The sequence below is a fragment of the Heterodontus francisci genome, chromosome 2, assembly GCF_036365525.1.
Source record: "Heterodontus francisci isolate sHetFra1 chromosome 2, sHetFra1.hap1, whole genome shotgun sequence".
Classification (NCBI taxonomy): domain Eukaryota; kingdom Metazoa; phylum Chordata; class Chondrichthyes; order Heterodontiformes; family Heterodontidae; genus Heterodontus; species Heterodontus francisci.
The window spans coordinates 182,246,647-182,271,025 of NC_090372.1; the positions used below are offsets into that span (position 1 = coordinate 182,246,647).

A 24,379-nucleotide genomic window follows, 5' to 3' on the forward strand; every position below is an offset into this window, starting at 1 on the left:
TATTCTAGTTAAAAAGTTCTGAAATGACGACTGGAAAAATCTCAACGGCTGTCAGTTACACTTAACCCTTACCGTTGGCTTAAGAATTCCATCAGCCACTCCACATACTCAAGCTTTCAAAAATATAACTCAAAGTCAACAATTTCCATATGCTTCACAATCTTTAACTGATTATAGCGCTAACCTAATGTCGAAAGAGCTGAAATGTGCAATGAGTCCACAGAACTAGTCTGTCAACGTGCCAACAGGTAGAAATGCCTATGATGCTTCTACCTTTTGTGCCCTTCCCTGCCTCCCCACCCAGAGAAAAATAAAAACAGATATGCAAGTATAAAAGGAAAAATTCTTGTGGGAAATAGTAATGGGGTTTTGATGCAAAATGTTTTGATTATTTGTCATTTAAAATATTAAGCTCAACTTTTAAAATATTCAGTCATTTATAAAATTTCCAGACAAATGAGCACAATGGTTTCAATTGCTTCCATAGTTTGACAAAAGCAACCTGCTGGAAAAAATTTGCTGAAAGTTCCCCCCAAAGTTGAGGCAACACTTCTCATAGCGGTTATCTTTCTGAACATGTCAAATGGCTAATGATCAGTAAGTAAAGCCTGGCTACGCGACCCAAACCCGACTAGATGTGTCAGGCTTGGGTCGGATCGGGTCGATATTCCGAGCCCAGCATTCGGGCTCGGGCTGGACACTGCTTCCGGGAAGTCACGCGATCAGGCTTACCCACAACTCCAGCTGCAGGAGTAGCCTGCTGTCGGAACAGATGAAGGAGATTCGGGTCGGGCACCAAAAAAAATTGAAGAGCTCGGGTTGGCTGCAGTCGGGTCAGGCTTTAATTTTATATCCGAGCTAGGCTTTACCAGAAAGTACATTTAAAGTTCGGTTGAAAATCCAGTGAACTCTTTAAAAATAGAGGATTACACCTCCATAAAAAGACACTAAAGACAGCAATTTCAAAATTAGTCATGCAAATTAGGATAATTCCAAATTGCAAGATGAGTTAGCTGGATTACATTATGACCTTGTATTTCTAGCAAGGTATCTAATTATTCTAGATGCTTAATGCAAACATTTTTTTAAAACTTTAAACTGGTTAGATTCACATTAGCAAAGATATACATTAGCTTAAACACCATACCTTCCCAAATAATGAAATTATTACCAAATTCATTTAAAACATTTTCACTATGTAAAGTTCATTTTCGAAGTCCAGATTTTAAATTTAAATTCATATTTGTAGTTATTCCTTTGAGAAATTATACCAGCATGTGAAAAGAATGGGTCTCTTCGATATCTTGACCACAGCATTGATTAGGATACTTGGCAGGAAAAATAAAATCACATGAATGTTCCATCCTCCAGAAGCCAGACAGATCCCTCAAAAGAAGCATGGACTGCCTGATTACAGATCAGGATGCAGTGGTGATGCACATTTTTTCAAATGCAATTTTTTGAACCAAAGCATTCAGGCATTTCCATTACATTACAAAGAAGCCAATGTGTGTCCCAAGTTGAATTTCTGCACCTCTAAATGAGCCGTACAGCTTTCCTTCTGCAATCACATCAGATAGAAATTATGAATATTCTCGTGAGTACAGCTATGTAATAAAAGGTCCTAAAGCATCCAAATTTTTAAACTTTTAGGTACTTGGCGGAGACAGTGGCATATTGGTAATGTCACTGGACTAGTAATCCAGAGGGCCAGGCTAGTGCTCCCAGGACATGGGTTCAAATCCCACCATGGCAGATGGTGAAATTTGAATTCAATTAATAAATCTGGAATAGCTAGTCTAAAGGTGACCATGAAACCATTGTCAATTGTTCTAAAACCAATCTGGTTCGCTAATGTCTTTTAAGTAAGGAAATCCGCTGCCCTTACCTAGTCTGGCCTACATGCAACTCCAAACCTTAAATGCCCTCTGAAATAACCTAGCAGGCATCTCAGTTCAAGGGCAATTCAGGATGGGCAATAAATGCTGGCCAGTGACACCCACATTCCATGAACGATTATTTTTTTTTAAATCAAGGTTCAAAACACTTTGGATTGGAAGGGAACTATACTTAAAAAAAAATCTTGTATTTGTATCTTTGTATTGAGAAGCACTTCTGTAAACACAATGTTATGTCCTGTGTATTAACCTGCTTATTTTCAATAACAGTAGTTATATTATAACAGCAGAATGTCACTGTACAATGGGCCAACTTATTATAAATCTGGATTTATTCAGAAAATTTCGAAACAAAGCACAGTGGGATTTTAACAATTTAGACTAGTTACTTCAGCACATCAAAAGCAATATTCTTATTTTGGTCTATGCCTATACCTCAAATAAAGCATCTAATGACGACTTATTTGACTGACTTCCATGAAATGTTTGTTGAGCAACTAGAAAGAAAAGTACAAGTATTTTGGTTTCAGTTTTTATTCTTAGTCCCATTTCAGGTTATCTATGCATTAAAAACTGAAGAAAGTCCACATATTGGGGGTGGGAAGAAGGGGAAGTAATATTAAAATAATTGATCAGGTTACATTGTTTACATCCAATTATTCATAAACACGACGATCATAATTTTAAAGAGATAGCCTTGGCTCAATGGTGGCACACTTGTCTGTGCCACTAAGTCTCACTCCAGAAACCTGAGCACAAACTCAGCTGACACTCCAGTGTAGGAATAAAAGGAGTGCTGGAGATGCTTTCTTTCAGTCCCAACTACCCTCTCAAGTGACTTGCCTAGTACCGATGACCTCAGGATGCCCCAAGTACAGCCAATGACCAAAAAGCTATTTTGGCAATGTTAACTGAAGGATAAATATTAGCCAGGATACTGGGTGAACTCCCTGCTTTCCTTGAACAGTGCCAGGGAATTCTTTACGTTCACTCTTAGGGGGTCACAGAGAAGTCTGGTTTGATGTTTCATCTGAAAGATGGCACCGGACAATGCAGCATTCCCTCAGTACTGCACTGAACTGCCACTGTAGATTAGGTGTTCAAGATTCTCAAGTGAAATTTCAATCTACAACCCTGCCTCCTGGACAGTTGATCCCTCAGCCAAAACCAGCGAAACATTTTAATTTGTTATTTGTGCGGTCTGGTGTCATGTTGCCCAACATTCCAAAAGTAATTCATTAGCTGCAAAGCACTTTGGGATGCACTGAAAGTGGAAGGTGCTAGATCAGTGTAAATTCATTTTTTGTCAGATTTACTTATTGAGATCAGAGTTCAGAAACGAAGCACAAATAGGCATAAAAATATTTTACCCTAAAACTAAACACAGAGCCTCAAGATATATAACCACACAATTTCCTGGAAGAAATTCTTAACCACCAGATGAGGGAGAGTACACCATATAAAAAGTGAATTGGATAAGTATTTTATAACTTCTCTTTCCAAGTACAGGAGCAGTAAAGCAGCAATAGATAGCCAAAATTGAATGCTGGTACTCACGGGGACAATGGGTTGAAATGCTTCCTTTTATGCTGTAATTCTTACGATTCTAACATAGAACCCATTTTTATTAAACTGATGAACACCCAGCACATTTCAAACTACATTTTAGATGACATATGTTTTACTTTGTGTCAGTAAAATGTATATATGAGATCTATTTGAACTGTAGGTACAGTCCAATTTTGTCTTTTCTGTGTGTTGAGAATATTTTGAGCCAAGGTGGGAGCAATCTTTGACAACAGATTAAGAAATTCACACAAGTACATTTGGGTAAGGCTGACTTAACCTATGATACATTGCTATCAAAATGCTAATTAAGGAAAGGTGATTAAAATGATTAAAGGGGCACATCGCTCCCCTACATTAATGCCCAAGTTCCAGCAACTTTATATTTTAGACTTCGATAATATCCTCTTCTATTACATATTCACGTAATAAATTAAACCCATATCATTTGACACCTTCGCTGTCAATATTCTGAGAAGTATAAACTTTTGGATCTTTGTTAGAAACTGTACAACTTGATTTTTCACATCAGCAACCATTAGGCTAACATCTTAACTTTACTGATTACGGTACATGAAACAGTTCAAACATACCAAAATCGTTAACATTGAAATCTCTAGAATTATAACAAGTTACACTTCATAATATCGCTTGAAAATAAAAATTTTGAATATTAACGCAAAAACTTTTGCCATTCATAATCTTTAAATTGCAGACCCACATGATAAATGATAAACAAACAAGAGCTGAAACATAACGGCAAATAATTTAATGGTTTCTACACACGCTTAACTGCAGTATAGTTTAGTCTCTGCTGGCCCACACTATACATGAAACTGCACAGGCCATGAAAGTTACCATAACTCGCGCGCACGTGTTGAGATTATAAACAATAATGCTTGCACAATCGCCCATTTCAGTGACATGCCGCGCTGCCCCACTTTGCAAAATGCACTCAGCGCCTTTTTCACTAATCTAAAATCAAAAGAACAAAAAAGGTGTCCACACACAAGACAGAGTGAGAAATGGAGAGGAAAGTCACACACAACTTGTCGCCGATGCTCAGGCCCTCTGTGCGGAGCCACAGCCCCCTTTCCCCACTGTCGCGCTCTCTAGCGCCGCCCCGCTGCCAGAAGCGGCTGTTGCTGCACTCGGGCCCAACCCATAGACAGAGAAACACAACAAAATGGCTGCCTCAACAGTCACGTGACCTTTTGTACTCCAAGGAGGTGGAAAAAAAACAAAATTTCCTCCTTTTTCCATGAAGCAAGGATCCTCAACGCCCTCAAACCCTCCATCGTTTTTTTAAAAACAACGGACGGATGCCGAGCCATCCGACTGCCGTCTCCTGAGCGGAGGGATAAAGTGTGGGTGGTTCCGGGGCCCCGTCTCCGAAGGTTGCGTTTCCGCGGCCCGGCCCCATGTTTGGGAGGAAGCGAGCGAGAGCCGTGTAATGGCGGCCGCGCAACTTGCGCACACAGGAACATCACCGCCACAAGGAAACACACAAATAAAAAAATTTAAAAATACACAATACGACAATCCAACCCCCCCCCCATGCACCTACCGATTCCTCCTCCTTCTCCATCCCCGTGGGCATCTGGGGCACGGCTCGGTTGATAGAGGCATATTCGTGCAGATCCGGCAAATCCTCGCACCGATACACGGGCAGAGGTTTCGATGCATCGAGCGCCCTTGCCCGAAACGACAGTTTGCTCATTATTCTCGGCTCTCACTCGGTTTGTATGTGCGTGTTCGCGGCGGATTACAAACCCAAACACCACCGCGGGAGAAGAGAAAGGAGGGGGGGGGGGGCGGGTAGTTGGAAGGAAATATATAAATATATATATATGCGCTTTTTTTTTAGTAGCCGATGAAATGTTGACGCCTACACCCAATAAAACGTACACGGAGCCGCCCGGAACCTATCATGGATGAGAAACTGGAGATCCTAGTTCCATTCCGTGAAGAGAAAGCGGGGGTTGGAAGCGGAAGAAAGGCGGTTTTTCCCCGGTCCGTTTAGGTTCCTTTTGTCGGCTTCAATACGCCATGGCCAACATGGCGGTCATTAAAGTCCAGCCATCCCACAATGCACAGCAGCTAGGACGAGGCTCGGCCCGGCTGCGCGCGCACGCAGCCAGCCAGGCAGACAACCGGCCGGCGGTCGGTTGGTGAGGAGGGAGGTTGCGTCGCTCCGCACCAACTATTAACTAAACAGGGCCGCTTACGGTTCCGACCACCAGGACTTAAACGCCCTATCGCTGCCAGAGACACACAATGTAAATGTTCCCCCTAAATATTTTGAACAGCCCTCGATCCCCGTCCCTATTTTTAAAAAATTCTTTCAGCGCCATAGTTTTTTTTAAACCCGAACCTGCATTTTTAAAGAAGGATTTTTGGCTCTTTTACAAATAAAAATCACTATTGCAACGACGGACCGCCTTTTTGTTTGCTTCTCTTCCCGCCTCTCTTCTTCCTCCCCCCCACCTTTTTTTCCCCTCATTTCTGTTCTCTTCCTAATTCAACTACGCCACAACATGGATGCCCTCAGTCACAGCAACTTTCCAAGAAGCTGTTGGAAATGGCGCCCTCTACAATGCTCGAATTGCCAGTGTTTTTTTTAAATGGTCTGCTGGGAAAAGGGGAAGTGTCACATGTCTTATACAACAATAACTACAGTTTAAAGCTCAATGGCCAGGTTGTAATCTGTCACAGGGCATTGCGCAAGTCGGAGTAAACAATTACTAGGCTTCCTGCAAAGCTGGTTATTTGTACTGCTGAGAAACTAGTAATTTGTAAGACTACTACTGAATCAAAAAGCTGTACAAGGAAAATCTGGCAACATCTTTATTAACATGTATTCATTTAGTTATTCAATTTAAAGCCCATCATAAAACTAGAATTCGCCTTACATTTAAGTACTAAATTGACAATTTATTGCACATTAATAGAGATTCAACAGTTATTTCACAATGTAATTTCACCAGTTAGATAAACTAAGGAACTTAAGATAATTATGTTCCACTACTGATAAATGTTTCCAATGCTTTTTGTTCCGTATGCATTATTTTACAATTTGACGTTTAAATAAAACCAAAAATGCTAGTCAGTAATTTATTATTTATGTTCCACATCAGACAAAAATGATATGGACCACTGCAACTACTGAAAAGATGAAACTAATGACAAACATATTATTGAGGTGTACAGAATTTGGGGTACTATTTACATTCTGGTACAATACTAATGGCATTTAAAAAAAAAAAATAGTCAACAGCTTCCAACCTCATAGTCCCGCAACAAGGGACAGCCCACTTCTACCTCCTTCCTAAAATCCACAAACAGGGCTGTCCCAGCAGACCCATTGTCTCCTGCCCCACTGAACTTATTTCTTCCTATCTTGACTATCTTTTCTCCCTGGTCCGGTCTCTTCCACGTACATCCGTGACTCTTCTGACACACTACATCATTTTGACAATTTCCAGTTTCCTGGCCCCAACCGCCTCCTCTTCACTATGGACGTCCAATCTCTCTACACCTCCATCCACCACCAGGACAGTTTGAGGGCTCTCCGCTTCTTCCTTGAACAGAGGCTCAACCAGTCCCCATCCACCACCACCCTCCTCCGCCTGGCTGAACTTGTTCGCACATTGAACAACTTCTCCTTCAACTCCACTCACTTCCTTCAAGTAAAAGTGGGTTGCTATGGGTACCCGCATGGGTCCTAGTTATGCCTGTCTTTTGTGGGATATGTCGAACATTCCTTGTTCCAGTCCTACTCAGGCCCCCTCGACTACACTTCTTCACACCCTGCCTCCTGTAAGGACTCCATTCCATTCTCCCAGTTGCTCCTTCTCAGACACATATGCTCTGATGATGCTACCTTCCATGACAGCGCTTCTGATATGTCTTCCTTTTTCCTCAACCAACCCCCCGAGGATTCCGACCCCCCACCACTGTGGTTGACAGGGCCCTCAACCATGTTCGGCCCATTTCCCGCACCTCTACCCTCACCCCTTCCCCTCCCTCCCAGAACCACGACAGGGTTCCCCTTGTCCTCACTTTCCACCCTACCAGCCTCCACATCCAAAGGATCATCCTCCGCCATTTCCACCACCTCCAGCGTGATGCCACTACCAAACGCATCTTCCCCTCCCCTCCCAGCATTCCGAAGGGATCATTCCCTCCCCGACACCCTGGTCCACTCCTCCATTATCCCCAACACCTCGTCCCCTTCCCAGGGAACCTTCGCATGCAATCACAGGAGGTGTAATACCTGCACTTTTACCTCCTCTCATCACTATCCAAGGCCCCAAACACTCCTTTCAGGTAAAGCAACGATTTACTTGTACTTCTTTCAATTTAGTATACTGTATTCACTGCTCACAATGTGGTCTCCTCTACATTGGGGAGACCAAATGCAGATTGGGTGACCGCTTTGCGGAACACCTCCGCTCAGTCCGAAAGCATGACCCCGAGATTCCAGTTACTTGCCATTTCACCCCTGCTCTCATGCCCAAATGTCCATCCTGGGCTTGCTGCAGTGTTCCAGTGAACATCAACGCAAGCTCGAGGAACATCATCTCATTGACCTATTAGGCACACTACAGCCTGCCGGACTGAACATTGAGTTCAATAATTTCAAAGCATGACAGCAGCCCCCCACTCCCCCACTTTTTCTTTTCAGTTATTTTTTTTCTTTTATTTTGTTTCATCATTCATTTTTCTTACCACGTACCTGCCCACTGTTTTTTTCATGTTGTGCTTTGGGCCAGGGCTGTTCATTTTTCTGTCCATTAACACTGTCTCTGCACTAACGCTTTGTCTTTCAATGCACTATTAACATACCTGCATGCAGCAAGACCAGGGCAACATTCGGGCTTGAGTCGATGGATGGCATAAATGTTACTTGCCATCTAAGTGCCAGGCAATGACTATCTTCAGAATGGGAAGGTCTAACCATCTCCCCTGGACATTCAATGGCACTACCATCATCGAATATCCCATCCACAACATCCTGAGGAATCATCATTGACTGGACCATGGAACTGGACCAGCCACAAATACTGTGGCTACAAAAGCAGGTCAGACACTGGGTATTCTGCAGTCAGTGACTCACCAAAGTCTTTCCACCATTTACAAGGCAGAAGTTAGGAGTGTGATGGAATACTCTCCAATTGTCTGGATGAGTATAGCTCCAAAAACACTGAAGCAGCTCAACACCATCCAGGACAAAGCAGCCCACTTGATCGACACCCCATCCACCACCTTAAACATTCACTCCCTCCACCACAGGTGCACAGTGCTGCAGTGCATACCATCTATAAGATGCATTGCAGCAACTCACCAAGGTTTCTTTGACAGCAGTTCCCAAACTCACAACCTCAACCACTGAGAAGGACAAGGGCATGAAGCTCATGGGAACATCACCACCTGCAAGTTCCCCTCCAAGTCACATACACCATCCTGACTTGGAAATATATCCTTTACTGTCACTGGATCAAAATGCTGAAACTCCCTACCTAACAGCACTGTGGGAGTACCCTCACTACACAGACTGCAGCAGTTCAAGAAACAGATTACCATCAGCTTCTCAAAAGCAATTAGAGTTAGGGAATAAATGCCAACATCCACATCCGGTGAATGAACAAATAATTATAATTAACCTTAAACTTATTGTAGTCAAATTTTACACTTCTAAATTCAGATTTGGCATTGAGGATTATAATGTCTCAATATATTGACCAACTGTAGATTGTGGATCCAGGTGTACTTTAAACTACATTGTTGACAATGTTCAGTTTTATATTCAAAATTAAGTTTATTTCACTAATGAAATCACAAACAGCCAAAAAACACATTCATATCCTCCACTTGTAAAATGCACAAGTATTCAGAACACAAGTTGTAAAATATAGGAGAGGGGAATTAAATAGTTCCAAGATTTACTTTTGTGTAATATTATAGCTTTGATTAAGACTCACTCTTATCCAAAACATTTTATCTTACTTATAAATCCTACTAAAACACTTTTTAACCACCAGTACAATAGGTTGGGAACTACTCAAACATTAAATGCAGTGGCAAATGTGAATGCTGTTATTCATATTAGAGTCAACTGATATCGATAATGCAATCAGTATTTCTGAATAATTGCATCATTCATTACTCTGCAGACAATGGTCTATGACAAAAACAGGAAGTGCTGGAAATACTCAGCAGGTCAGGCAGCATCTGTGGAGAAATCATTCTAATGAAAGGTCACAGATCTGAAATGTTAACTCTGCTTCTCTCTCCACAGATGCTGCCTGACCTGCTGAGTATTTCCAGCACTGTTTTTTTTTCAGATTTCCAGCATCTGCAATATTTTGCTTTTATTTTAATGTTCTTTGACAGTTGTATTATAAACCAAGACATTTACAGTATGATTTTTTCAAACATAATAGTATAATTGCTGGAAAAAATTAATATACAAGAACGAACTTGCACTTATAAAAAGCTGCATCAGATCCTCAGGACATATATTTCACAATCAATTAATTACCTTTTTCAGTGCAGACACTGTTGCATTGTAGGCAAATGCAACATCCAATTTGCACAAGGCAAAGCACCAAAAACAGCAAATGAGATAAAGGGTCAGTTAATCTGTTGTTGGTGCTCTTCATTGAAGAAATACCGGCCAGGATTGTGAGAGGAACTCCCCTTCTCTACTTTGAATAGTTGCATAAAACATTTTACATTCACCTGAACAATTAGATGCATATCTGTTTAATATCTCTTCGGAAAGGCACCTACAACAATGCAGTACTCCCTCAGTACTGCATTTAAGTGTGAGCAGTTTCTGCTAAAGTCCTGGACAGAATTAAATCACAACACATCACTGGATTCTACAGTATTGGGTCAGCAATCTATGGCATGTTTCACTAGCACTAGAAGAACTTAGCTTAATAAAGCTTAAAATGAGAAATTGCCAAATGGCCCATCAAGCATATTCTGTCATTTTATATAGTTGGATGCTAAGAATGGCCTCCATACATTACCCAAGTCCTTATTATTCAAAATCAGCAACAAATCACCCTCTTGCTACATCATGTAATGTTTCATTTTGAAAGACTGAACAGACGTCTTAACTAATAGGTGATTCAAACATTTACCAAACTCCAATTCAGAAATTGAAATCTAAATTTGACATAAAAATTTTCAATTTTTTTGCCATGAATTCAAATCTTTAAAACTAGCTTATCAACTGGCTACACTCTTTCCAATACTTAAACATGTATGTTCTAATTTTGTTTTACAAGAATAATTCTTCACAGCAAAGTCATCCAACTCGAGTAATTCTTGGCTGCTCTCTTTATGCACTGTTGCTAAGGCTCATCAGGAACTATGGAGGGAAATTTATCCAAGCTTAGTTTTATCCAAGTCCTGGGGAAAATTGATGTCCAGAGAGATTTGGGTGTTCAGGTCCACTGTTCCCTGAAGGTGGCAACGCAGGTAAATAGAGTGGTCAAGAAGGCATACGGCATGCTTTCCTTCATCGGACGGGGCATTGAGTACAAGAGTTGGCAGGTCATGTTACAGTTGTATAGGACTTTGGTTCGGCCACATTTGGAATACTGCGTACAGTTCTGGTCGCCACATTATCAAAAGGATGTGGATGCTTTGGAGAGGGTGCAGAGGAGGTTCACCAGGATGTTGCCTGGTATGGAGGGCGCTAGCTATGAAGAGAGGTTGAGTAGATTAGGATTATTTTCATTAGAAAGACGGAGGTTGAGGGGGGACCTGATTGAGGTGTACAAAATCATGAGAGGTATAGACAGGGTGGATAGCAAGAGGCTTTTTCCCAGAGTGGGGGTTTCAATTACTAGAGGACACGAGTTCAAAGTGAAAGGGGAAAAGTTTAGGGGGGATATGCGTGGAAAGTTCTTTACGCAGAGGGTGGTGGGCACCTGGAACGCATTGCCAGCGGAGGTGGTAGATGCGGGCACGATGGAGTCTTTTAAGATGTATCTAGACAGATACATGAATGGGCAGGAAGAAAAGAGATACAGGACCTTAGAAAATAGGCGACATGTTTAGAGAGAGGATCTGGATCGGCGCAGGCTTGGAGGGCCGAAGGGCCTGTTCTTGTGCTGTAATTATCTTTGTTCTTCTTTGTTCTTAGGGTCTAAACAAGGAAGGCACAGCCGCAAATGGTGGGAGATATGCAGTAATCCAGAAGCAGAGGAACACTGTTCTTCTTGGGAGGTTGTAGGTTGAAGTTACAGGATAAGGATGAGAATTTTAAAATTGAGGTGTTGGTGAGCCAGGAACCAAGATGAGCAGGACCTGGTGCAGATTTAGAATACAGACAGCAGGGTTTTGGATGAGATCAAATTTATGGAATGGAAGATAGGAGGATGACCTGGAGAGCTTGGAAATAGTCAAGTCTGGAAGTAACAAAGGCATGGATAAGGGCTTCAGCAACAGATAAACTGAGGCAGGACTGGAGACAAGTGATGTAATAGAGGTAAAAGCAGGCAGTATTTGTGGTTGGAAGGATATAGAATTTGAAGCTTGGCTCCAGAACAAACAGGCATTGAGGTTGCGATGTCAGATTTCTATATTTTTCACTATATGTTACAGGGGTGATGCTGGAGGACTGTTAATGTTGTACTGTTGTATAAAAAGGAAGGGATAGCCCAAGTAATCACAGGCAGGCCAGTCAGCCTAACCTCAGCAGTGGGCAAATTATTGGAAGAAATTCGGAGAGACGGTATAAATTGTCATTTAGAAATGCACGGATTAATTAAGGGCAGTCAGCATGGTTTTGAAGGGGAGGTTATGGCTGACTAACTTGATCGAATTTTTTGAGGGAGTAACAAGGAGAGTCAATGAGAGGAGCACATTTGATGTAGTCTACATAGATTTTAATTAGGCTTTTGACAAGGTCCCACATGGCAGACTGATCAGTAAATTAAAAGCTCACGAGATCCAAGGAAAAGCAGCAAGTCAGATCCAAAATTGGTTCAGTGGCAGAAAGCAAAGGGTTATAGTTGACAGGTGTTTTTGTGACCTGTGACCAAGGGAATACACAATAAATGGTAGGATTCTGAGAAGTGTAGAGGAACAAAAGGACCTTGGGGTTTGTTTACAGATCTCTGAAAGTAGCAGGACAGGTAGGTGAGGTGGTCAAAATGGCACACAGAATAGGTGTCGGCCAAGGACGGAAAGTAGAGTATCAGAGCAGGGAGGTTATGCTGGAACTGTATAAAACACTAGTTAGACCAGAGCTACAGTACTGTGTACAGTTCTGGTCACTGCACTACAGGAAGGATGTGATCACACAAGACAGGGTACAGAGGAGTTTAATGGGAAAGTTGCCAGGAATGGAGAATCTTAGCTATGAGGAAAGATTGGGTTTGTTTTCTTTGGAACAGAGGAGGCCGAGTGGAGATTTAATTGAAGTGTATAGAATTGGGAGGGGCCTAGATAGAGTGGATAGGAAGGACCTGTTTCTGTTGGCAAAGAGGTCAATAATCAGGGGACAGGGGTCTAGAACTTACTGCCTGAAAATGGTGGTAGAGGCAGAAACCCACATCGTATTTTAAAAATTCTTCCCGTACCGTTACCTACAGGGCAATGGACCAAGAGGACAGAAAGATGGGAATTAGACTGGATAGCTCTTTTTCGGCAGCACAAACACAATGGGCTGGATGGCCTCCTTCTGTGCCGTAAAATGTTTTTCTATATTTTCTAAAGCATATAAAACACAAAAATAGGCTCTTTGGCCTAACAAGACCATGTTGGTATTTTTGCTCCACTCCAGCCTCCTCCTCTAACTCTATTAGAACTCTATTCCCTTTCGCTCATTTACTTATCTAGCTTCCCCTATAATGCATCCATATTATTCACCTCAACTACTCCCTGTGCTAACGAGTTCTACATTCTCACCACTCGCTGGGTTAAGACGTTGCTCCTGAATTCCCTGCTTCATTTGTTGGTGTTTATCTTATATTGACGGCTTCTAGTCTTACTCTTCCCCATAAGTGGAAATATTCTGTGCTGGATTTTGTAGTCCCGCTGCCAGGAGCGGCAGTGGACACAGAACATGGCAGCTGTCCCCCACGGGGCCTGCATCGCAGCGATTATGCAGCAGGAAGCCATTTTACATATCGACAGCCCCCTCCCCCCAATTACGTAGTGGGGGCAGCCTCAGCGACGCCGTTCACGACACCACCTGTTGAAGGAGCAAGTGCTGGTGCCATTTTTTAAAAGGCTGTCAGCCCTGCAAACACAACATAACGCAGAGTTCACCCCTCCCCCCAATAACCAGAGTGCAGAGTTCACCCCTTCCCCCATACCCAGAGTGCAGAGTTCACCCTTCCCCCCTCCATACCCAGAGTGCAGAGTTCACCCTTCCCCCCCTCCATACCCAGAGTGCAGAGTTACCCCTTTCCCCCAACAATACCCAGAGTGCAGAGTTACCCCTTCCCCCCACAATACCCAGAGTGCAGAGTTCACCACTTCCCCCCCCCCCAATACCCAGAGTGCAGAGTTCACCCCTTCCTCCACTATACCCAGAGTGTAGAGTTCACCCCTTCCCCCCTCTGCCATACCCAAGAGTTCAGAGTTTACCCTTTCCTCCCCATACACAGAGTGCAGAGTTCACCCCTTCCCCACCTTGGCGGTGCCAGCTTTCCCTAGATGGGAAAGTGAGGCCGTGAGAGTGCCACATGCCATGCTGAAGATCAGGAACTAAAGGGAAGATCACTGCCGTTTACATTTTAATTCATTCAAAGATATAATTTACATATCCTAACTCGGGTCCTGTCGCAGAGTGGCGGAGGGGCCACCATGGAGCTTCCTGGCTGCCAGGAAGATCAGGCCCGGCAATCCCGGCGTCAAGTTCTGTGACGGCCGCTGCTGCTCTGATTTTCCAGGCATCCCCCCATCCCATCCCCCCCTCACAGAACCAGACGTGGGCTGGGAACAAAATCCAGCCCTCTGTGTCTACTTTATCATAACCTTTCATAATTCTAAACACTTCGACTGTGTCACCCCTCAGCCTTTTCAAGGGGGGAAAAAAAACCCAGCCGGTTCTTCCTTTCCTGATGAATGATGCCAGGTTCCTCCATTAAAAACTTAGTTGCATTTAAAAAACACATCTGCAATGATGGCATGTTTTCCTCTGGGTAGCTGATGCAGCCTTCCAGAGATTAAGATCCCCAGGATTATGTCATTAGTTTGCAAGAGTCCCTCCCAAAGGTTTAAATTCACTATTTAAAATCAGATTAATAATCTGGCATGCAATGAAGGTTAACAGGCACATGCCTTTCTATTTGCAAACTAGAAACAATGGGCTCGATTTTACATTGGGCGGACGGAAGCTGGCCACTGACGTAAAAGTTGCTGGCAAACCCGCTTCCGCCTAGCATGGGGATCCGTCCCGCATTTTACGATCCCCAGGCTCTAACTGTTCAGAGGCAGGACTTCCACCCACTTGAGGGAGGAAGTCCCGCCTCATTGAGCTGCCAATCAATCAGCAGCCCAGCCGAGGACACGGAGCCAGGAGTCCAGGTAAGTTTGAGTTTCCTCGCCGGGTGTAATCGGTCGGGCCCCGTTGAGGCAAGGGTGATCGTTTGGGGGAGAAAGGGGGGTGTCTTGGGTCCTGGGGCTGGTTGGGGAAGTGGGGGCAGCCCTCAATCGGGCACCCTGTGCCCAATTATCAGGGCCCACCCCCGGGGTGCTGAGAGGCCGCCAGCTTTTACCGGGCGGCCTTTCCCAGCTCCAGGACACCCACTTGCCACGCGTAAAATCCGCATGAAGATGGGCGAAGGCTCTTAAGTGGCCATTAATTGGCAACTTAAGGGCTTTGATTGGCCTGGGGCAGACGGCCCTTTTCTATCCCACTATGTAAAGTGGGGTGGAGGCGGGAGCAGGTCGGGAAGGCCTCCCGTTCCATTTTAAGCCCCCAATCCACCATCCGGCTCGTTGGGGTGGTGCAAAAATCCAGCCAATGTACTTGCTATAAAAGATTACATGAATTTATGAAGGTATGATATGTTTATTGAAGAGGGTTAAATGTTTTTGGTGAATTTCCATGTTGCAACATCTTAGTTAATGAAACTGTAAGACTTTACAACCAGAAGCTACATGTTCAGATCAGGGTAATTGATCACTCTGTTGCTGAACTACTATCATTAAGCCAACTTTGCCAACTTTGGTCATTGCTGCTGTTCAAAGTGCTCAAAGGCAACTTTCAAGGCCAAGACCAGATCAGACAAAGAAGGAATCAATTTCAACTCAATAGGGTAAATCCACACTGATTTTCTACTTCCATGCTGTAAGGGAGTATAAATTTGAAATTGGGCGACAGCACTACAGCATAATTATATAACTCATACTCTATTTGACCACAACTCCTCACTCACTGCCAGGAACTGGTAATCTTACCGTTACTTTCTTTTTAAAATACTAAGGTCTGTACATTGTACTAAAGTAGGGATGTTATTCTAATTCTTCCATATCAGATTATCCAAAATTAACATACACTACTCACAATTGATACAATATATAGATGTAAATTATCCTCCATCTATCAATGAGGCAAAAAACATAAATAAAAAGCTACTTTCATCCATTTCTCCTCTCCAATTTCCTTTTAACCAAAAAAGTGGTCTGACTGTAACATCTTGCTTTGAAGATGTGCAAAGCAGCAACATAGAGCACAATAATGCTTTGAGAAAAAATTACTTGGACTTTTGTGCAAATAGTCAAACATAGTTGGATAATACTCCTTATTAGGTCCACCCTTCATATGGAAAGTTTCATATTCATAAGATTAAAGTCCATGAAGAAAACATTTATGCAACCTGCGATGTATATTATAGTAAAGCTAAATCTGCCAAAACTGGCAGTGCAAGGGTTTTGAGAACACTACATAGATTTGTAATTTTGAATATAGTCGGAGTAGCAGATTTTGCTTGCGTCACAATGGCCTCAATGACTGCTGAGAGAGACTTGCAGAATTTCAATGAATCAATAACCGAGTCGACTGCAGGGTAGGTGATGTACAGCACCTTTCGCTTACCCAATTTTTCACATGTAAGCCTATACAGCATGTTTCAACAGGTATTAAACTTCAGGACATCACCATCAAGTCTGAACTTGTTCATGTCCAAATATTTGTACTTCCAGCACAAGTCACTAAATGGCAATAAAGGATTGGAAAACTTCTTGTCTTTTCTCCTTACAAAGCACCAGGACCTCTGAGGCAAAGTGAAGTATTCCAATTTATGCCCCCAAATGGCAATAATTTTCTTTCAGTTGTAGAGCAGACAGAAACTGAGTTACAGAAAGTAGTACATATCTGATAAATGATACAAGTAGACCCATGATCACCAGAAGCCAAAAGTAAAAAGGACATCCATTTTTGAGGATGCAAGAAGCAGCCGGGTGAAGTTAGATTCTTTTTCCAAAATTGACTTATGATGGAGTTAAGTTACTGTAAAGAGTCAGTCATTACAGCACAGGAGGCCATTCAGCCCATCAAGTCCATGCAGGAATATTTCCATGATGTTGGATCAGGCAAGTAGAATTGCACAAATGCACAGGATGTTTGAAAAAAAGTGAACTCTACTAGCGTCTGACTGGCTTCTGCCCTCTCTCTCTACGTGCCTCCTTCTTGCTGGTATGTGAGCACTACTGATACTTTGCTTTATTCCGGTTAGAATCTGTGGTTAGGATGAAGTCCTGCTAGGGGTGCCCAAGTGTGTGTTCTGTAGGTCATCATGTTGTTCCTGTACGATCCATATGACTGACTGGAATTCCAAGTTTTCTAACTGTATAGCTCTGCAAGTGAAACTTCAATCTTTGGGGAAAATGTGCTTTGCATTCATGCTAATTTTTTTTTTTAACTAATATTAGTAAATGGAAGAAATATCTCTTCTGTCTCAACAATGAGGAAAGAACTTTTCTTTGTATCTGGGCCAAGATATTTCAGATCAAAGTGTGATTAATGCTGACAAAAGGATACTGCCCAAAACAAAAATAATTTGATTATAAATATATTTGATTGCATATGAAACTTTGGTCATAAATAGTCTTGTCAGTAAATAATTAATCGTAACAGCTATATAAACTAATCACATTACTTAAAAGTTCTGGAATCAACAGGCTTCAATACCCAACTTTCAATAGGTTAATTTGAAGTGCAATTTCAATATCCAGTCGGCCCCGTTTTCTTAAAGAAATAAAACTCATACAATTCTAATCACCTTAAACAGTTGTATCGTTTAAAAAAAGTATAATTTTTTTTGATGGGGACATTGCAGCAGCCATTAAAATAAATTGAATTGGCCCAGATTAAACATAACTTGTATTTATATTGCATCTTTAACATAATAAAACATTCCAAGGTGTTTCAGAGGAGCATTATAAAACAAAATATGACACCAAGCCATATACGGAGATGTTAGGGCAGATGACCAAAAGCTTGGTCAAAGAGGTAGGTTTTAAAGAGTGTCCTTAAGGAGGAATGGGAGGTAGAAAGGCAGAGAAGTTTAGGGGAACAATTAAAGTTAGGGATGCTCAAGAAGTCAGAATTTGAGAAGCTCTGATAACTTGGAGGATTGTGGGGCTGGAGGAGATTACAGAGATAGGGAGAGGAGAGGCCATGAGGGGATTTGAAAACAAGGAGGAGGATTTTTAAAATTGAGGTGTTGTTTTAGAGGGAGCCAATGTAGTTCAGCAGGCACAGGGTTGATGGGTGAATGGAACTTGCTGCGAGTAAGGGTATGGGTAGCAGAGTTTTGGATGACATCAAATTTACAGAGGGTAGAACATGGGAGATCGGCCAGGAGTGTGTTGAAATAGTCACGTCTAGAGATAACAAAGGCATTGATGAGGGTTTCAGCAGATGAGTTGAGGCAGAGGACATGCTGGGCAATGTTACGGAGGTGGAATTGGGCAATCTTAGGTGATGGTGTGGATGTGGCTGATTCTTCATAAAGATGAGGAATTGGTAACACTTTATTTTTAAAAGCATGTTACACATTTCCAATAAAGTAGCAAACTTAATAAAAAGAATTCTAAATGTCTTCTATGACTTAGGATGTAGTACACTTTCATTACATGTAGAGGTCTCCAATTCATTTTGTTAAGAAGTACATTAGTACCATGATGTCAAAGGCACAGTCAGCATACAGCAATGTAGACAACATTTGATTTTCCTATGTCGAGAGTTGGGGAAAGGAAGAAATGATGATATCTTGTTCAGAAATAATACAACATCTTTATGTAGTACACGTAACAGATCCCTAGCTTACACATCAATAAAGATTCTACTTTAGCCAAAGCACTTAGTACTAACTCTAATAGTAACATACAACAGCTAAAACGTACTTTGGTTAATCTCACCATCTCCCTGATATTGTTTCTATTTTTTAAAAAATTTTTCCCTCTGCACAATGAACCAGTCCATTAGAGAAGTACCAAATGGAATATCAATCAGAATGCATCAATAAAGATCTCTCTTCACCATTCAAGACTTGCTGATTTCCCAACAACAATGCAGGAGGTGCTTTAGACACCATAGTAAAGAATTGTGGGCTGGATTTTAATCACACGCCGCGTTTCGTGGCAGCATGCTTTACACTCGGCAGCCTTCCGACAAGGAAGGGCCGCTGCACAGTCTCCATGATATTACACGCAGGGACTAATTTAAACAGAGGGGGCTGGGTAGCCGTCCCGGATAATGTAGAGGGGGGCGGCAGCCGTGTCTCCAACAACACCTTCCGGTGCCATTGTGCAGGTGCCATTTTTAAAGGGCTTCAAACCCTTAGAAGTAAATGTAATTTTTAAAGGTACAGTATGCATTTATTTTTTATTAACAGATAGTAATGATATGGAGGCCCTTCCCCAACACCCCCATGGTCTTTTAATTTGCCCTTATTGACAAAACTTGCCTTTTTCCCTACCCAAACTTTTCCCCCCAACCTTCTAACTTTTGCCCTTCAACCCCTTCCCACCATCCCCAATTGTTTTCCCTGCTCCCCCACCCATCCTGCCCTGAAACTTTTATTGCTTCCCCCCCACCCCCAACCCCCACCCCCGACCAGGTTCTCACCTCGGAACTCCATACGGAGTTCCAAAGGCGCGCAAAGCACAAACGGCGGCCGTAAAATGAGCATGGGAAGGCTGCCGCCTGCAGGTAGTTCAATTAAAATATCATTACTGTGCATTTACATAGAAAATAGGAGTAGGCCATTCGGCCCTTCGAGTCTGCTCTGCCATTCATTATGATCATGGCTGATCATCCAACTCAGTAGCCTGTTCCCGCTTTCGCCCCATACCCTTTGATCCCTTTAGACCCAAGAGCTATATCTAACTCCTTCTTGAAAACATACAATGTTTTGGCATCAACTGCTTTCTGTGTTAGCGAATTCCACAGGCTCACCACTCTCTGGGTGAAGAAATTTCTCCTCATCTCAGTCCTGAAAGGTTTACCCCGTATCCTTAGACTATGACCCCTGGTTCTGGGCTCCCCCACCATCGGGAACATCCTTCCTGCATCTACCCTGTCAAGTCCTGTTAGAATTTTATAGCTTTCTATGAGACCCCCCCCTCACTCTTCTGAACTCCAGCGAATATAATCCAAACCAATTCAATCTCTCCTCATATGTCAGTCCCGCCATCCCAGGAATCAGTTTGGTAAACCTTCGCTGCACTCCCTCTATAGCAAGAACATCCTTCCTCAGATAAGGAGACCAAAACTGCGCACAATATTCCAGGGGTGGCCTCACCAAGGCCCTGTATAATTGCAGCAAGACATCCCTGCTCTTGTACTTGAATCCTCTCACTATGAAGGCCAACATACCATTTGCCCTTTTTACCACCTCTTGCGCCTGCATGCTTACCTCCAGCGACTGGTGTATAAGAACACCCAGGCCTCACTGCATATTCCCCTCTCTCAGTTTATAGCCGTTCAGATAATAATCTGCCTTCCTGTTTTTGCTACCGAAGTGGATAACCTCACATTTATCCACATTATACTGCAACTGCCATGCATTACCCCACTCACTCAACTTGTCCAAATCACCCTGAAGCCTCTTTGCATCCTCCTCACAACTCACCCTCCCACCCAGTTTTGGGTCATCAGCAAATTTGGAGATATTACATTTAGTTCCTGCATCTAAATCATTAATGTATATTGTGAATAGCTGGGGTCCTAGCACCGATCCCTGCGGTACCCCACTAGTCACTGCCTGCCATTTGGAAAAAGACCCATTTATCCCTACTCTTTGTTTCCTGTCCGCCAACCAATTTTCTATCCATCACAATACACTACTCCCAATTTACATACTAATCTCTTATGTGGGACTTTGTCAAAAGCCTTCTGAAAGTCCAAGTAAACCACATCCACTGGCACCCCCCCTCATCAACGCTACTAGTTACATCCTCGAAGAATTCTAGTAGATTTGTCAAGCATGATTTCCCTTTCGTAAATCCATGCTGACTCTGCCCGATTCTACCACTGTTCCCTAAAGACTCTGCTATAAAATCTTTGATAATGGACTCCAGAATTTTCCCCACTACCGACGTCAGGCTGTCTGGTCTATACTTCCCTGCTTTCTCTCAACCTCCTTTTTTAAATAGTGGGGTTACATTAGCTACCCTCCAATCTGTAGGAACTGTTCCAGAGTCTATAGGATCTTGGAAGATGACCACCAATGCATCCACTATTTCTAGGGCCACTTCCTTAAGTACTCTGGGATGTATACCATCAGGCCCTGGGGATTTATCGGCCTTCAATCCCATCAATCTCCCCAACACCATTTCTCTACTAGTACTGATTTCTTTCAGTTCCTTTCTCTCTCACTAAGCCCTGTGTTCCCCAACATTTCTGATATGATATTTGTGTCCTCCTTTGTGAAGACAGAACCAAAGTATGCATTTAGTTGGTCAGCCATTTCTTTATTCCCCATAATAAGTTCCCCTGTTTCTGACTGTAAGGGACCTACATTTGTCTTCACCAATCTTAATCTCTTCACATACCTATAGAAACTTTTACAGTCAGTTTTTATGTTCGCCGCAAGCTTGCTCTCGTACTCTATTTTACCCTTCTTAATCAATCCCTTGGTCCTCCTTTGCTGAATTCTAAACTGCTCCCGATCCTCAGGTCTGTTGTTTTTCCTGGCAAATTTATATGTCTATTCCTTGGATCTAATGCTATCTCCAATTTCCCTTGTAAACCATGGTTTAGCTACCTTTCCAGTTTTACTTTTGCGCCAGACAGGGATAAACAATTGTTGCTGTCCATCCATGCGCTCTTTAAATGTTTGCCATTGCCTATCCACCGTCATCTTTATGTAACGGTTCCCAATCTGTCATGGCCAACTCGCACCTCATACCTTCGTAGTTTCCTTTACTAAGATTCAGGACCCTAGTCTCAGAATCAACTACGTCACTCTCCATCTTGATGAAGAATTCTATCATATTATGGTCGCTCATCCCCGAGTGGTCTCGCACCACTAGACTGTCAATTATTCCTCTCTCATTACACAATACCCAGTCTAAGATGGCCTGTTCTCTAGTTGCTTCCTCAATGTATTGGTCCAGAAAACCATCCCGTATACACTCCAAGAATTCCTCCTTTACGGTATTGTGACTAATTTGATTTGCCCAATCTATACGCAGATTAAAGTCACCCATAATTACAGATGTTCCTTTTTCGCATGCATCTCTAATTTCCTGTTTAATTCCATTCCCAATATCATCACTACAGTTTGGGGGTCTGTATACAACCCCCACTAACGTTTTTTGCTCCTTAGTATTTCTCAGCTCCACCCATACAGATTCCACATCGTCAGAGCTAATATCTTCCCTCACTATTGCGTTAATTTCCTCTTTAACCAGCAATGCAACTCCACCGCCTTTTGCTTTTTGTCTGCCCTTCCTAAATACTGAATACCCCTGGATGTTCATTTCCCACCCCTGGTCACCTTGCAGCCATGTCTCCGTGATCCCGACTATATCATGCCCATTTACATCTATTTGCACGATTAATTCATCCACTTTATTGCGAATGCATCGCGCCTTAAGGCTTGTCTTTTTAACATGGCTTGTCTTTTTAACATTACTTGTCCCCTTCCCGCTATTTTTCACTGCTGCCCTGTTTGATTCTGGCCCTTGATTTCTCTATCACGTTTCTTATTTCCCTTACTGCCTTTTGTTCTAGTCTTTGATCCCCCCCTCCTCTGACTCCTTGCAAAGGTTCCCATCCCCATGTCAGTTTAGTTAAACCCTCCCCATCCAGTCCAGCAAATACTCCCCCTGGGACATCAGTCCCGGTCTTGCCCAGGTGTAACCTGTCCACTTTGTACTAGTCCCACCTCCCCCAGAACCAGTCCCAATGCCCCAGGAATCTAAAACCCTCCCCCTCACACCATCTCTTCATTCAATATATCCTGCTATTTCTACTCTGACTAGCACATGGCACTGGTAGTAATCCGGAGATCACTACCTTTGAGGTCCTACTTTTCAACTTACTTCCTAGCTCCCTATATTCTGCTTTTAGGACCTCATCCTTTTTTTTTTAAACCTATGTCGTTTGTACCAATGTGTACCACGACCACTGGCTGTTCACCCTCCCCCTTCAGAATGTCCTGTAACCGCTCTGAGACATCCTTGACCCTAGCACCAGGGAGGCAACATACCATCCTGGAGTCCCTTTTGCTGCCACAGAAATGCCGATCTATTCCCCTTACAATTGAATCCCCTATAACTATTGCATTCCCACACGGTTTACTCCTCCCCTGTGCAGCAGAGCCAACCGTGGTGCAATGAATTGGGCTGTTGCTGCTTTCCCCCGAGAGGCCATTCCACCCCCCCCCCCCACCCTTCCCCCAACAGTATCCAAAGCAGTATACCTGTTTTGCAGGGGAATAGCCACAGGAGATTCCTGAACTGCCTGCCTAGTCCTCTTGCTCTGCCTGGTGGTCACCCATTCCCCGCCTGCCTGTGGGGTCTATGCCTGCGGTTGACCACCTCTCTATACGTGCTATCCACGATACTCTCCACCTCGTCGATGCTCCACAGTGTCCCCAGCTGCCACTCCAGCTCCGAAACCCAGGCTTCCAGGAGCTGCAGCTGGATACATTTTCTGCACACATGCTGGTCCCGGGCACTGGAAATGGTTTGGCTGAGTGGGCAGAAAAGTAGCAAATGGAATTCAATCTGGAGAAGTGTGAGGTAATGCATTTGGGGAGGGCAAACAAAAACAAGGGAATACACAATAAACAGGAGGATACTGAGAGGGGTAGAAGAAGTGAGAGAACTTGGGAGCGTATGTCCACAGGTCCCTGAAGGTGGTAGGACAGGTAGATAGAGTGGTGAAGAAGGCATATGGAATGCTTTCCTTTATGGTCGAGGTATAGAATTCAAAAGCAGGAATGTAATGCTGGAACTGTATAATACACTGGTTAGGCCACAGCTGGAGTATTACGTACAGTTCTGGTCACCACATTACAGGAAGGACACAATTGCTCTGGAGAGAGTACAGAGGAGATTTACGAGAATGTTGCCAGAGCTTGAAAGTAGCAGCAATGAAGAAAGATTGGATAGGCTAGGGCTGTTTTCCTTTGAACAGACGGGTGACTTAATTGAGGTGTACAAATTTATGAGGGGCCTAGATAGAGTAGACAGGAAGGACCTGTCTCCCCTAGAGAAGAGGTCAATTACCAGGGGGCACAGATTTAAGGTAATTGGTAGAAGGATTAGAGGGGACATGAGGAAAAACTTTTTCACCCAGAGGGTGGTGTGTGTCTGGAATTCACTGCCAGGAATGGTGATGGAGGTAGAAACCATCAAGTCATTCAAAAGGTACCTGAACATGCACCTGAAATGCTGTAACATGCAAGGCTACGGACCAGGTG

At 43.1% G+C, this 24,379-nt stretch overlaps 1 protein-coding gene across 3 annotated transcripts in view; it reads right to left on the minus strand.

Moving 5' to 3' along the window:
* LOC137349171 (enhancer of polycomb homolog 1-like) overlaps positions 1–24,379 on the minus strand; it is a 271,229-nt gene that overhangs the window by 179,460 nt on the left and 67,390 nt on the right. For 2 of the 3 annotated variants that reach the window (XM_068014589.1, XM_068014592.1), the window contains exon 1: positions 5,032–5,549. The exons of the other annotated variant lie outside the window; for it this stretch is intronic. In XM_068014589.1, the coding sequence (XP_067870690.1) occupies positions 5,032–5,184 (153 nt within the window). In that variant the 5' untranslated portion in view covers positions 5,185–5,549. Of the gene's footprint in view, positions 1–5,031; positions 5,550–24,379 lie in introns of those variants that run through there. 3 annotated transcript variants of the gene reach the window in all.